This window comes from Colias eurytheme, chromosome 19 (genome assembly GCF_061535395.1).
Source record: "Colias eurytheme isolate Ceu_HAF_F1 chromosome 19, ilColEury1 Martin Lab GWU primary, whole genome shotgun sequence".
NCBI classification, from domain to species: Eukaryota; Metazoa; Arthropoda; class Insecta; order Lepidoptera; family Pieridae; genus Colias; species Colias eurytheme.
Genome location: NC_142998.1, coordinates 6,996,697 through 7,010,336, shown reverse-complemented (window position 1 = coordinate 7,010,336; position 13,640 = coordinate 6,996,697). Strand labels below are relative to the sequence as shown.

General features: G+C 32.3%; 1 protein-coding gene across 1 annotated transcript in view; it reads right to left on the bottom strand.

Annotated features, from left to right (window-relative positions):
* Positions 1 to 13,640, bottom strand: part of hwt (SH2 domain-containing adapter heavyweight) — a 149,090-nt gene that overhangs the window by 26,638 nt on the left and 108,812 nt on the right. Inside the window, exon 3 of the mRNA XM_090112929.1 lies at positions 769 to 864. Coding sequence (XP_089969055.1) covers positions 769 to 864 — 96 coding nt within the window. The remainder of the gene's footprint in view (positions 1 to 768; positions 865 to 13,640) is intronic.

Below are 13,640 nucleotides of genomic sequence, written 5' to 3'. Positions count from 1 at the left end.
GTTTGTTTGTTTGTTTGAACGCATAAATCTCGGGAACTACTGGTCCGATTTGAAACATTATTTCGGAGTTAGATAGCCCATTTATCGAGGAAGGACCAACAGGAGCGTAGCACTACGGGAGAAACCGCGGGGCACTGCTAGTTAATAATATGATAATTAAAACACTCATTATGTAAATAGAAAAACTATGCTTAATTAATCTAAAGTTAAAACTATGCTTAATTAATTTAACTCCTGCAATATAATCAAGCAAACAAGATACTTCATACAAGAAGACCCGCATGCAAATTGCCAAATTATACAAACGTTAGAATGAAATGAGGTGACTAATTGATAACGAGTATGATTCACTCGCTATCTGTTATCAGTATTTATTGACTGCAGTTGCGGAAATCGGTCAAGTTACAAGGTGATCGTTACGTCAATGTGAAAAACGTAGTTTTTACACGGCTCTTCCATTCAGTAACGCGTTGTTTGTTGTTTTGTTTGTTGTAATTTCCATCTTGTTTTTTTTATTGGGATAACATAAATACACATTGTTTTGTTGTCATAGTTATGAGAGCTTGCCATTGAATAATTATTTTTTAGATAAATAAAGATTATAAAGGCAAACGTTTAACAATAAAGAATTAATGATTTCCTATTTAGATGTATAATGTGTCCATTTTATACGACTCACTATATTCAGTAATGTCTAATTATATTTGAATCAAGAGCTGATGCAGTTATCAGTTAGATTTATTTAAAACAAAATACATTATTACTCACTTTAGGAGCGGATATCTCGTGGAAGGAGCTCGGACGGGGCGCGGGGCCAGCGGACACGCAGTCAACGGGCACGCTGTAGTCTGCACACAACGCAGCCTGAAACCAAAAAAAGCGTGTAAAAAAATAATTGTATGTGAAAGATTAAAAAGACGTGTGTAGGTATAGCTTTTGTTGAATGGTAGTAGGATTCTATCAGGTATTCTTATAGTTAACGTAATTATGTGGAAGAAAAAAATCTGAAAAAAAATATTAGGAGACTATTAGCACTGCTACAGAATACCTGTACCAGTGCTTCTATTTATCACATCGCATTTAGAGCTACATTACTTATTGATTTTTTTACTTATTCACCAATATTATAAGTTTCCACAGTAAAAGTATGTAATAGAAGCAATATGGATGAGATAGCAGGAATAGGATGAAGATAAGAAACTCCAAATACCACTTCAGCGTCAATATTATTACCATTTACCACCGCAGCAAGATCCACATACCAAATAATCCGATAATGTTATCGAGAAAAATCCCTGCAAAATATTTACCCCTACGCTTCATAATTGTACGCAATTTCCCTAAGTAATTGAAATAGATGCAAATATATGGAATTCCTGACGGGATTTTGCCCGCGGCGTTTCGGGGGTTCCCTCCCGCAGTCGCACACCTCGTATCAACGTAGAATGCGATAGTGTGCGTAATATCTCTATGATAGTGTGTATTATCTCTGTAATAACACTGTTGATAATAACTGAGGCTCTACACATTTAGGTACTTGATATGATATAGGTTTCACTTGATTTTGTTTGTGTAAATGTACATAGAATCATCTCTAATGATTGTATGCTTTAAACGAGCTCTATGATAGCAATAGTTCCATATTTGGACACGCTTTATACTTATTAATAATACTTCACACTTACAGTAAATAAACTTAAATGTAAAAACTACATTTCATATCTTTAAATAAAACATCTTTTAATTCTCAAGCATCAAGGCATTCTTTAATCAAGCTTAAATCACTTTCATGAAACATAATTAAACAGAATTGTCTCCTACGTATGCATAGACTAAAATGTATTATGTATTGCCTATCTTAAGAGAGCTCAAAGAAATTAATTAAAACCGTTCAGCTCTGATGTCCATCATATTAAGAGACATAGGAAATAAAACAAAACAGTTGAAATCAATAAGAGCATGATACACAAAGGAATCCGATCCCCATTCGGAGTTTAAATTAATTGGTCTTAATTCATCGTTCTGTTTTTGGCCCCGAAGCTTTCGTTAATTATACCTAACCTTTCTATGCGGTATCTAATTTTTCTTTGCTGTAGAAGTTACAAGCAATAAAGGCTAAACTTTTATTGAAAAATTGCTAGTAATAATGGGAAAATAGTAATAAATATAGTAGGTATAGGTATATGTTTTAAAGATATAACTATAATATAATACTAGATTTCCGCCCGCGGCTTCGCCCGCGTTTTCAAAGGAAAACCCGCATAGTTCCCGTTCCCGTGGGATTTCCGGGATAAAACCTATCCTATGTGTTAATCCAAGTTACCCTCTATATGTGTGCTAAATTTCATTATAATCGGTTCAGTAGTTTTTACGTGAAAGAGTAACAAACATCCATACATCCATACATCCTTACAAACTTTCGCCTTTATAATAGTATTAAGATTAAGATTAAGATGGTACAGCTCAGCAGGAGACTTTATCGTCGTAAGTCGAAAATGTTTATTAGGTAAGTATGATTTAAATGTAAATAATCTTAAATGAATTTAAAGCTAAACAATCTAAGTTGTAGAATTGTTTGTGTAGAAACACGTGCCAGTAAAGACAATATTTATGGTAGATACACGCTCAACCAATAACCAAAATTCGTGATCGAAATTCTCAACACTCACAAATTGTTATCAGTTATTATTATCAATATATTCAACACACCCAAAAGCTATGAAAGCAATATTCATATTAACAAAGCCTAACTTTCCATAAATACATATCAATAAGGGCTACACAAACTGTTAAGTAAACTGAACTTAATGTACATATCCCTCGTCAATAGCAAGCTTTACGGTTGACTACTCGTGTGTCGGCATTATGAAAACCTCGCATAGTTCTAATATTGAGTTATGCAGACGGGCTGGAGGTGATGGCTTTTCCAATATCGACTGTCTGGTTATTTCTTAGTGCTTATGGCCACTAAGAAATAGCTCAGTGCCTAATATCATCGTGCCGACGAGATTTATCAACGTCAACCAAAAGCCTTTGTTGTCAAAGACATTATAGCGTTGTAGTGTAACATTTTATAATTTCAATATCCAGCCGCTTTGTGTGATGTAGGTACGGTTAATCTTGTTTTACCTATTAGCGTTTAAAATAGCCTCTGTATGTACTTTATAAATTTGCGTCAGACGATTATGAATTATAATTTCATTATTATAAGATCTTTCGCTGTAGATGCCGCTATCAAATTGAGAAAATGTTTGCTTTCAGAAAATCATTTCACAAATATGTACCTAAGTATTACCTTTGCGATTTCGTCGAACTTTTATAATCTTCTTTATCTCACTACTGTTACAATCTTAGTTATCAGTTGTTTTGTAAAACACGTTCAAATCAGATAAGTACGTAAATTTTATAATTCTCACAATAATTCCCTTTTTCGGATATGACGTCACTGAATTTGATATCATATCGTAATTGTTTTGATAGCGCGATAATAATATAAGCACAGTACGAAAAGACATGGAAAAGACAGTTGACAGATTAAAATGTATGAGGACTTAACTTAGGTGGAGATAGTAATTGTTTTTATATCCTTAACAGATCCTTTAAGACTCGTATTCACTCCCCCTGTTATTATCTAAAGTCACAGATCACCGGAGCGGAGAGATAACATTATCGGCAACAAAGGACACGATAATTATTTTATCTCGTGGTCACAGTTCGCTTGCTTAGTAGAAAAGTTTGGATGTCTTTGAAAGTTATTTTAGAATTTAAGGACTATCTTAATGAAGATTTGCATTGTAGAATAACATATAGAATATTTTATGCAGCATAAAGATATTATGGTAAGATTTTAATTTTGTCTCTGTAGTCGAAATGATATTAATTGAAAAATTTCGATTTATTAAATGTGTACCTATCGGTTCTTACATTGTGTTTCCAGTCTAAAGTTTACAGCTTTTTTATTTTAAAGATACGTCGAGACGAATCTTCTTTATTAAGTTACAAACATTCGAACGATTTTACAAACTTAATTTTGTACTACAACCTAGCTTTCTGCATGCAGCTTCGCTCGTATAGGTAGTAAGTTCCTCTTTTAATTTCGCAACACATAGGTATATGTTTTTATAGAAGTCAGTCTTTTCAAAATTCAATCTGTCTCTATATGATTCCTCTGTAATTTATGAATAAAGCTGTAGTTTTCCCACTTTATAAATAAAGTTTAATTAATCTGGCGTATCCAATAAAGTTGCCTGAAGCAATTTCCATACATCCGGATATTTACATTTAAAAATAAATAATAAAATAGCAATTCATTATTCACTAGATTTACAGGTACGTTAACGTTGTTAAGTAATTTTTTGTGTTTCATTTTCGTAAGTAAAAATATATATGTAATAATAATGTCTGCATATGTGTTTTAGTTATAGATAAGGTTGTAGGTACTTAGTTTCTAAGTTTTAATGTACTGAATTAATTTAATAAAAAACTTAATACTTTTACAAAAGAGTCTTCTTTTATTGTTTCATGTTATGACTTCGAAACTCAATTTATTTCAAACTCATTCATGTTCCAAAAATATATTTTACACTTGATCGACTCAATAAACGAAAGCAACAACCAGTGAAAGCTGACTCAGACAGCTCTTGATGTATTGTTCTCACTAAATATTATATTTCATCGCTTCATTCTTCAGATATTATTTACTATGTAGTTCCCTTTTTCAATGCTAGCAACCACGCACGCCTTTAGATTTTTTTTTTTTTTTTTTTTTTATTTGAGGGTATTACGACCTGACAAGTATTTGCTTGCTTTGTACGATGTTCATTCCTTTTTCGTGCGCCGCAACGTACGGACGTCTTAAATAAGTGCAAGTTTCGTCATGTTGAAGAGAAATTCAAAGGAGAAAATTGATTATTTTCGTATGAAGATTAGGAAGTTGAAGAGAAATCATCGTCGCGCAAAACCTATAGATAATATTATCATCTTCGGAATCCGAAGACGATACAAGTAAGTACTTTGTAGTTTTAAAGTGTCTTTATTTCGTTCTGTAATACGACGTATGAAAGTTTCTTATAACTTACGAAATTGAAGCGTAGAAAAATATTCAAATATTTTTCGTTTATACCGGGAGGTTGTCCGAGATGGCATCACAAAGGTAATTTAATAGCTCATTACTTCTAGAAGTGAAATAATGTTTACATATTACTCAATTTATGCCGGGAGGATGTCCGCGATGGCATCACAAAGGTTATGTAATTTTTTACTTTCGAGTACATACTTAAGTATCATTAATGTATTGATATACATATTTATACCGGGAGGATGTTCGAGATAGCATCACAAAGGTAATTTAATAGCTCACGATTTCTAGAAGTGAAATGATATTTACATATTACTCCATTTATGCCGGGAGGATGTCCGCGATGGCATCACAAAGGTTATGTAATTTTTTACTTTCGAGTACATACTTAAGTATCATTAATGTATTGATATACATGTTTATACCGGGAGGATGTTCGAGATAGCATCACGACGGTTAATATCGAAAATTTTTTAATAGAATAAAAAATAAAAATAAAAGCCGGAGGATATCCGCGATGATATCACAATGGTAATTTTATTGGAAAATTATTAATCTATATTGGTATATAATTACTTATTTAATAATTACCAGATTACCAGGAGGCTATTCGAGATAATAGCACGATGGTTTGTTAGTTGAATATCAACTTATGTAAAAAATAAAATAGCCCTAAATCATAATTTTATAAGTACCCTCGATAACAAACTTTTTGTTACCGGATCCAGATATCCCAGTAACTGATCCACCAACAAATTCTTTGCCGGGAATTATGAACAATACGACTGATCCAGCTGCGCTTCAAGCAAATGAACCAGTAATGGTTGATACCACGGCTCCTCAATCGGAGCCTGTTGACTTAGAACCTGATATCTTAGCAACATTGCTAATGATGAGATTCCAGAATATGGTGAAAAAATTCACGAAAGTCTCGCCAAAATATGGTTGTTGAGCCTTAAGAATGGGTTGATAAAGGAATCAAGAGAAAGTTTTCTTAAAACTTATTAGATTCCCGAAAATTGCGTATTACTCCAGGCTCCTACATAAAATCCGGAGACTCAGGCTGCTACCCCTGAATCCGGTAAATTCCGGGATAAGAAAATGGCTAATTCACTGCAATAATTGGGGGCCGTTATAACAGCCGTTAATAAGGCTTAAACTTGCGTAGTAACGAAAATAAGATGGAGGCCATTAAGTTATATATATGTCGCATACTCTCGGACCTCCATCATCGACAAACGGAAACAAGAATCGATCATTCTGAAAGGGATAATACATTGTTTGGAGACAATTTATCTGATAAAATAAAAGCTTCGAAGGTTATTACAAAACAGGGTCAACAAATAAAGGTAACATCCTGCACACCAAAACCTTCTAGTTCACATGCTCATACAGCATACACATCTCGCAGTAGTTTTCAGAAACTGGCAGACACCTTCTCGCTTTCAGTCAAACAGGGGGGGGGCGAGGAGGTTACAAGACGAACATACAAAGACCAACCCCCTCTTCGCAGCCAAAGATGACCAGCTCGAGCAAATATTGTGCACCAAAATAACAATAAAGAATTACGTTATTTTACGATTGCTGGCGTAAAATTACTAATAATACAACCGTTCTTAAATGGGTTAAAGACGGTGTGGATTTACCATTTTCTAACGAAGTTTTTCAAAATTCAGTGCGTACTCAATTTTGGTCGGGGCAAGATAAAGTTGACATGTCTTTGGCAATAAATAACCTTATAGACTTGGGAGCTATTCATGTTTGTAACCCAATAAAGGGCAAATATATCTCAAATATATAATAATTAATTAATCTTAATAAATTTATATCAAAATGTCACTTTAAAATCGAAGATCGTAGGACGGCGTCGAAACTTATTCCCGAAAATGGTTTCATCGGCTACAATAGACCTTAAAGAAGCTTACCTTTTTAATGCCAATTGAGCCGGTATTTCGCAAATTTTTACGTTTTCATTTTATAAAATATAACAAAATTTATAAACATTTTATAAACAAGGTAATAGTGTGACTTAAGAGTTTAAAGCTATGCCCTATGGTCTTTCCATTGCGATAAGAGTGTTCACTAAATTAATGAAGGTAGTTATAACACCCCTTAGACGCCGAGGTTAAGCCTGTCATTTACCTCGACGATATTTTATGTATAGGTAAAAATTATACAGAATGCCTCAATAATTTTAACGAGACAATAAAACTATTGTCTTGTCTAGGCTTTGTAATCAATATTAAAAAAAAAAAAAAAGCTTCATTGATTCCAAGTCAGAAATGTAAATTCCTTGGGTTTATATATACCTATAATATATGATTCATGTATCCTACTTTCTTTGCCTGATGATAAAGGTAATAACATTGCACATTTAGTTAATAAATTTCCAAAATTACCCATTTGTACAATCCGAGAATTTTCACACCTAATAGGTGTTTTGATAGCAGCTTGTCCTGCAATTAAATACGGGTGGCTTTATACTATGATGTTAGAACGGCAAAAATATTTATTTTTAAATCAACATAACAATAAAATTACGATTCCAAAGTTCAGTTATCAAGTTATATTCTAGGTGAATTAAACTGGTGGTCAACAACATATATATAATAAAACAAATTTTATTAAATCTCCAAAATTTACATTAGAGATTTCTTATGGTGACTTTTGAAATAATAATCGAGTACATGGTTCATGGAAAAAATGTGAAAAAATCTATCTCATAAATTATTTAAAGTTAATTAATGGCTGTCTTTTTAACTTTAAAAACATTCGCAAATACCTATTCTAATTGTGCAATATCATTACGAATTGATAATAAAACTGCTGTTAGTAACATAAATAGAATGGGCGGCATACAATTTCCCCACCTTAACAAACTAACAAAGCAACTGTGGCAATGGTGCGAGCATCGAAACATATTATGGTGGTTCGCGTCTTATATTAATAGTAAAGATAACGTCGACACTGACAGAGTCAAGAAGAATTATAAATCCTGATATCAAATGGAGTTTATGTAATGAAACATATCAAAAAATTTGGATGAGCATTAGGTAAAGCAGATATTGATTTGTTCGCTTCTCGCACCAATGCTAAATGCAGAAAGTAAGTGTCGTGGCATCCCGACCCTGATGCGTCATGTGTCGACGCATTCACCATAAATTAGAATAATATAATTTTTTTCGCATTTCCCCATTTATTTTTATTTTGAGATGTTTACAAAAAATAGTTAATGATGATGCGTGTGGGATACAAGTTTTTCCGTGGTGGCCTTCGCAGCCATGGGTTCCTCTCGTCAGAGAGCTATAATATCATCAAACATTATATTATTATATTTGAAAACAGATACGAATCTAACGCATTCTCATCCCAGTCACCTGTCGCGCTCACTGCACTCACATCTTACGCTGGCTGCAGCGAGGCTCTCCGCGAAGCCTTCCTACGGAGATACATCCCATCGGAAGCTATCGAACTAAAGTTGGCATCGCTTTCCAGTAACACTAAGAAGCAATATAACGTAACAAATCAATTATGGTGGCAGTTTTGTCTAAATTGGAATATTTCCAATTTTGAAAGTACAGTAGCGGCTGTTATATAATTTTTAACAGAAGAGTTTAACAAAGGGGCTTCGTGTGGTACTTTAAACTCACACGTCTGCCTATCTTTAATATTAGGAAATAATATCGGGTCAGATGAATGCCTAAATACAATTATTCTTGGGACCCACAATTAGTTTTGACTTTTGAACCATATTTCAAGCTGGTTTCCTAATAGAAACGTAAATTTGGTACAATTGAATAAAAAATTAACTAGTAATTTTATTAGCGCTGTGTTCAGCACAGCGAGTGCAGACGTTATCTCTTATAAATATTAATAATATTTATTTCTCAGACAGTGGAGCTAAAATTTTCATTACAGACCTCGTAAAAACTTCTGCTCCTGGTAGAGACCAACCTTTTCTTATACTTCCATATTTCAAACAAAATATAAGTATTTGCCCACTACTGTACTGTCTGATTACATCTATGTCACAAACAATCAGTCGTTGGATCAAAAAATATGTGTTATCGGAAAGTGGTGTCAACATTTCAATATTTAGTTCACATAGCACAAGACACGCTTCAACTTCTGCTGCTTGTGCTAGTGGTATATAATATACGTAAAACCTTTGCAAGGTTCTATAAACTTAATGTAATTAATGAGAACGAATTTGCATAATCGATTTAACAGAAATAGTATTTAATTATATTTTTGTTAATTTATAAAACAAAATTAATAATATTGATGTTTACGTTTTAGGTATTCTAAACTTGCACACAAAATGGTTCTTACAAAACTTTTATCTCTTAACATCTACATAGTAAATAATATCTGAAGAATGAAGCGATGAAATATAATATATGATCAAACGAACTTCAGAGTGAAGTTCGATCATTATTATATGAATCGCTTCATTCGAAGATATTAACACCCACCACACCCTAACCCAAAGTTTTGTAAGATAACAGGCTCTAAAAATAATGAACATCGTACAAAGCAAGCAAATACTTGTCAGGTCGTAATACCCTCAAATAAAAGAAAAAAAAAAAATAAAAAATCTAAAGGCGTGCGTGGTTGCTAGCATTGAAAAAGGGAACTACATAGTAAATAATATCTTCGAATGAAGCGATTCATATAATAATGATCGAACTTCACTCTGAAGTTCGTTTGATCATATATTATGTTCTAATCGAGCGGAATAAGCGAATATTAATTTCCTTAACTTTATTAGCAAAATTATTCCGTTAATATCAAATTATGATCGTTCACTATCTTTATAGACTACAATCTATATACATTCTATCGAACAATCTTTAGGTATATTTTATGGTAATTACTAATTATACTAATTTACTGAGAAACTATAGATTTGGAGTACCTACCATATTTCATTCTTATCTGTATATGTGTTATCAATCAAAACAAAAAAGTTTGACAATATATTTAGTTATAAGGTAAGGTGGGGTAAGACAATCATAGGGGGAAGACTATCACAGTGTATTAACTCGATAAGCACAGCTTCTTTCTCTAGTTTGATACGCTGGTAAAGTAGGAAATACTCAGGAAGTTCTCGGCTCAAATCACAGATGTCGCTACTTAACGTAAAAAATGTGAACATGAGACATTTCTAAGTTGACATTTGAGGAGGCAAAACTCGAGGTCAGCGTGTAGTGATTAGAATAAAATTTTCGAGGGAAAAAGTGGTGAATTTGGAACGTTACATACGTGAATATAATTGCAATAACACTAGCTTTTAAGTAATGATATTGGTCCCACATAAAACCAATTTATTTAAAGAGAAATTGATCAAAACAAATACATGACCGCGACCATGAAATCGCGAGGTGGGGTAAGACTATCATTCGACCTGGGGCTAGACTAACATATGGCAGTCTTGCCCTAAGTCAGATGTTGTAAACATTTTTATCTATGGTAGGTACAGGTACTTATTTAGGCCTATGTCCAGCAGTGGACTGACACAGGCTGATGATGATGCTGACTTATTTTAACAAATTGTTTTGACGTTTGGATGGTTGCTAATATTGCTCTCTCTGCATATAAACAATTAATTTAAAAAAATATCCTCATAAATATTTATTAAGTAGGTGGAAAACATCGCGAGCCTTCAAGCACAACTTTTTACTAGTATAGATAATATACACATCTATGTAGAACATTTTATAAATTGCCATTTATGGTCAAATTTGATAGTTAGTTTTCTAACAATAAAAATCAGGTGGGGAAAATATTTAACATTTCAATTAAAATCAATCACCAATTCAAGACCTATATATATTCCTACTACCTACCTACCTATATATATAATTCTTTTATTTACACAACATTCTTCATAGATTTTTAGATATTTACAAAATGCAACAAAATATCCCCCGACTTTGTTGATGTGAAAGTTTTCCTTGTTTAACTACGCTTTGCATTGGCCATTAAGATTTATTAGTGTGTAAACGTGTGTCCAGCTAATCCTAGACGCGTCATAAGTCATGTCCACATCTGGCTCACGATGTTGGCTAACACGACACTTAGGCAGATTCATGTATTCTAGACTAGACAGATTTCATTATACATAGCCAATAGATAGAGGAAGAATGCCATATCAAAATAAGTATTATTTTTGTAATTATCATATTCTTCAGCCCATATTATTATTATGAGTTATGACCCCACTGCTGGGACATGAGCCATCTATAGCGCGGCTTCGCCCGCGTTTTTAAAGGAAAACAGATATAGGTAGTTCCCGTTCCCGTGGGATTTCTGGGACCTATCATATATGTAAATCCATATTACCATGTATGTGTGCTAAATTTCATTTTAATCTGTTCAATTGTATTTGCATGAAAGAGTAACAAACATAATATATACACATACATATCCATCCTCACAAACTTTCGCATTTATAATATTAGTAGGAAGGATAATTAACTTATCTATACTTGCACAAAAGTAATAAAAGAGGTTAAATAAAAATATATCAACATTCTACACTATTTAAATCTTTATCGAATGACCTACGACTTCTAACTGATTTTAATATTCATACACGTCACTAATTAATATTTAACAATCATTAGTTAATAAATAGTGCATACATAATATTATCTATGACTCATATTATAGGTCTAAAGAATATCAATATCAATGAAATGTTTAAATATTAATTCAAGATGTGACCTTATTAGTCATGCTTATAACTCTTATCAATATCGTACGATATTTCGTAATTCAACAGATAATTAACGTACCTATATTTTTTTTAATACTTTTATCTCAGTTGTGACAAAAAATATCAAAACAAATATATTATTTGGTTACGCCTTTTTATGGATTAAACGTTGAATATTTATTTAATATTTAGGTATGTTATTCCATTATACTAAGTATTAAGTAACTTATCTATATTTTGCAGTAATTTATGGATACTAATAAAATATAGGTATACGATTTCGTAGTAATATAACCTACTAAAATGTAAAATCTATTTTTTGTTTTATTTTAATAAATCTTTCAATGATAAAAAATCAATATATACGATAAGTTTACAACAGTGGTATTGCACCATTATTACACTACGGGAAAATAACGAATCTGCAAGAAAAGCTTATCTATATAAAGATATTTGTTATCTACAACCACGGAAACAGAACGCAATTCTTGTACTAATTTTATCAGGTATAAAAAAAAACTTAATACAAGATCAAATGCACAAAACATAATCGAGATGATTATAGAAGACCTATTATTTACACCACTTACACTTCACTACAGATTTCAATGTTTTTTGGTTAATTTATCTCCTCTCGAAAAAGGTAATAACATTGTTAAAAACTTATAAAAAACGTGTACCTGGGCAAAGCCGTAGCGAATAACTAGTTCAAAATAGGTCCACAGACAGACAGAGAAATAGGTCCATTGTAGAACCAGTAAGTACATAGTAAATATAATGTATTAAATGTAACTACTAACTAGTCAGAATGTATCTAGTGCATATCTCGAATACTAGACGAGCCGAAATTTAATTAACTGCGCCGATAGACCTAGCCCCCGGACGTAGTTTATAGCACAATCTTGATTGTGTTTACTGTAACCATACCTACCTGGTCATATGAAATGCGTACTTCCTATTAATATTAGTATTAAGATATATAGGAAAGTTTGATTGGACCAGTCAAAATTTTAAGGCATAATTTTAGGTGTCAGTAACGCTCTAAGTTCATCTGAATGCTTTCTCTTTTAATATTTTCAAAATAAAATTTACATAATAATAATATGTATTATGGTATCATCGTAAAAGTAGTATCTTGATGTACCTTCATGTATCTTATTCAAGGCCGCTTATCATTGTCAGATATGTTTAGAGAATTTTTTTTAGTTCTTTTCCAACGTGACTTTCTTTAATATTATATGTATGTATAATTAGATAAAACTAAACGCTTAAGGATAAAATATCGTGTAAAAATCAGAGGCTAGATCACAAAGCTTGTTCAAACCGCAACGAGGAACTCCAGCTTTAAAATAAAGTTCCTAATCTTAACTATCCTATGGCTGCTTATCTCTATTGCTACTGCATAGCATTCAATTGCGGTTCTTTAAAGAAAGTATTTGTTAGACTATGAAAATGAGTATAAATATTAAATACTATTCGCTTCGCCCGCGTTTGCAAAGGAAAACCCGCATAGTTCCCGTTCCCGTGGTATTTTCGGGATAAAAACTATCCTATGTGTTAATCCAAGTTACCCTCTATATGTGTGCTAAATTTCATTGTAATCGGTTCAGTAGTTTTTACGTGAAAGAGTAACAAACATCCATACATCCTTACAAACTTTCACCTTTATAATATATATTAGAATATATATTAGATATTAGATATTAAATAAAAAGTATATAATTTAAAAGCACTGAAACTTAATGATTATTTAAAGACTTATAATGAATAATGATGTGCAAATAATTCAACATGATTGATCCACGTGATCGCTTATTTACAATTCTATTATACTATTTCCTG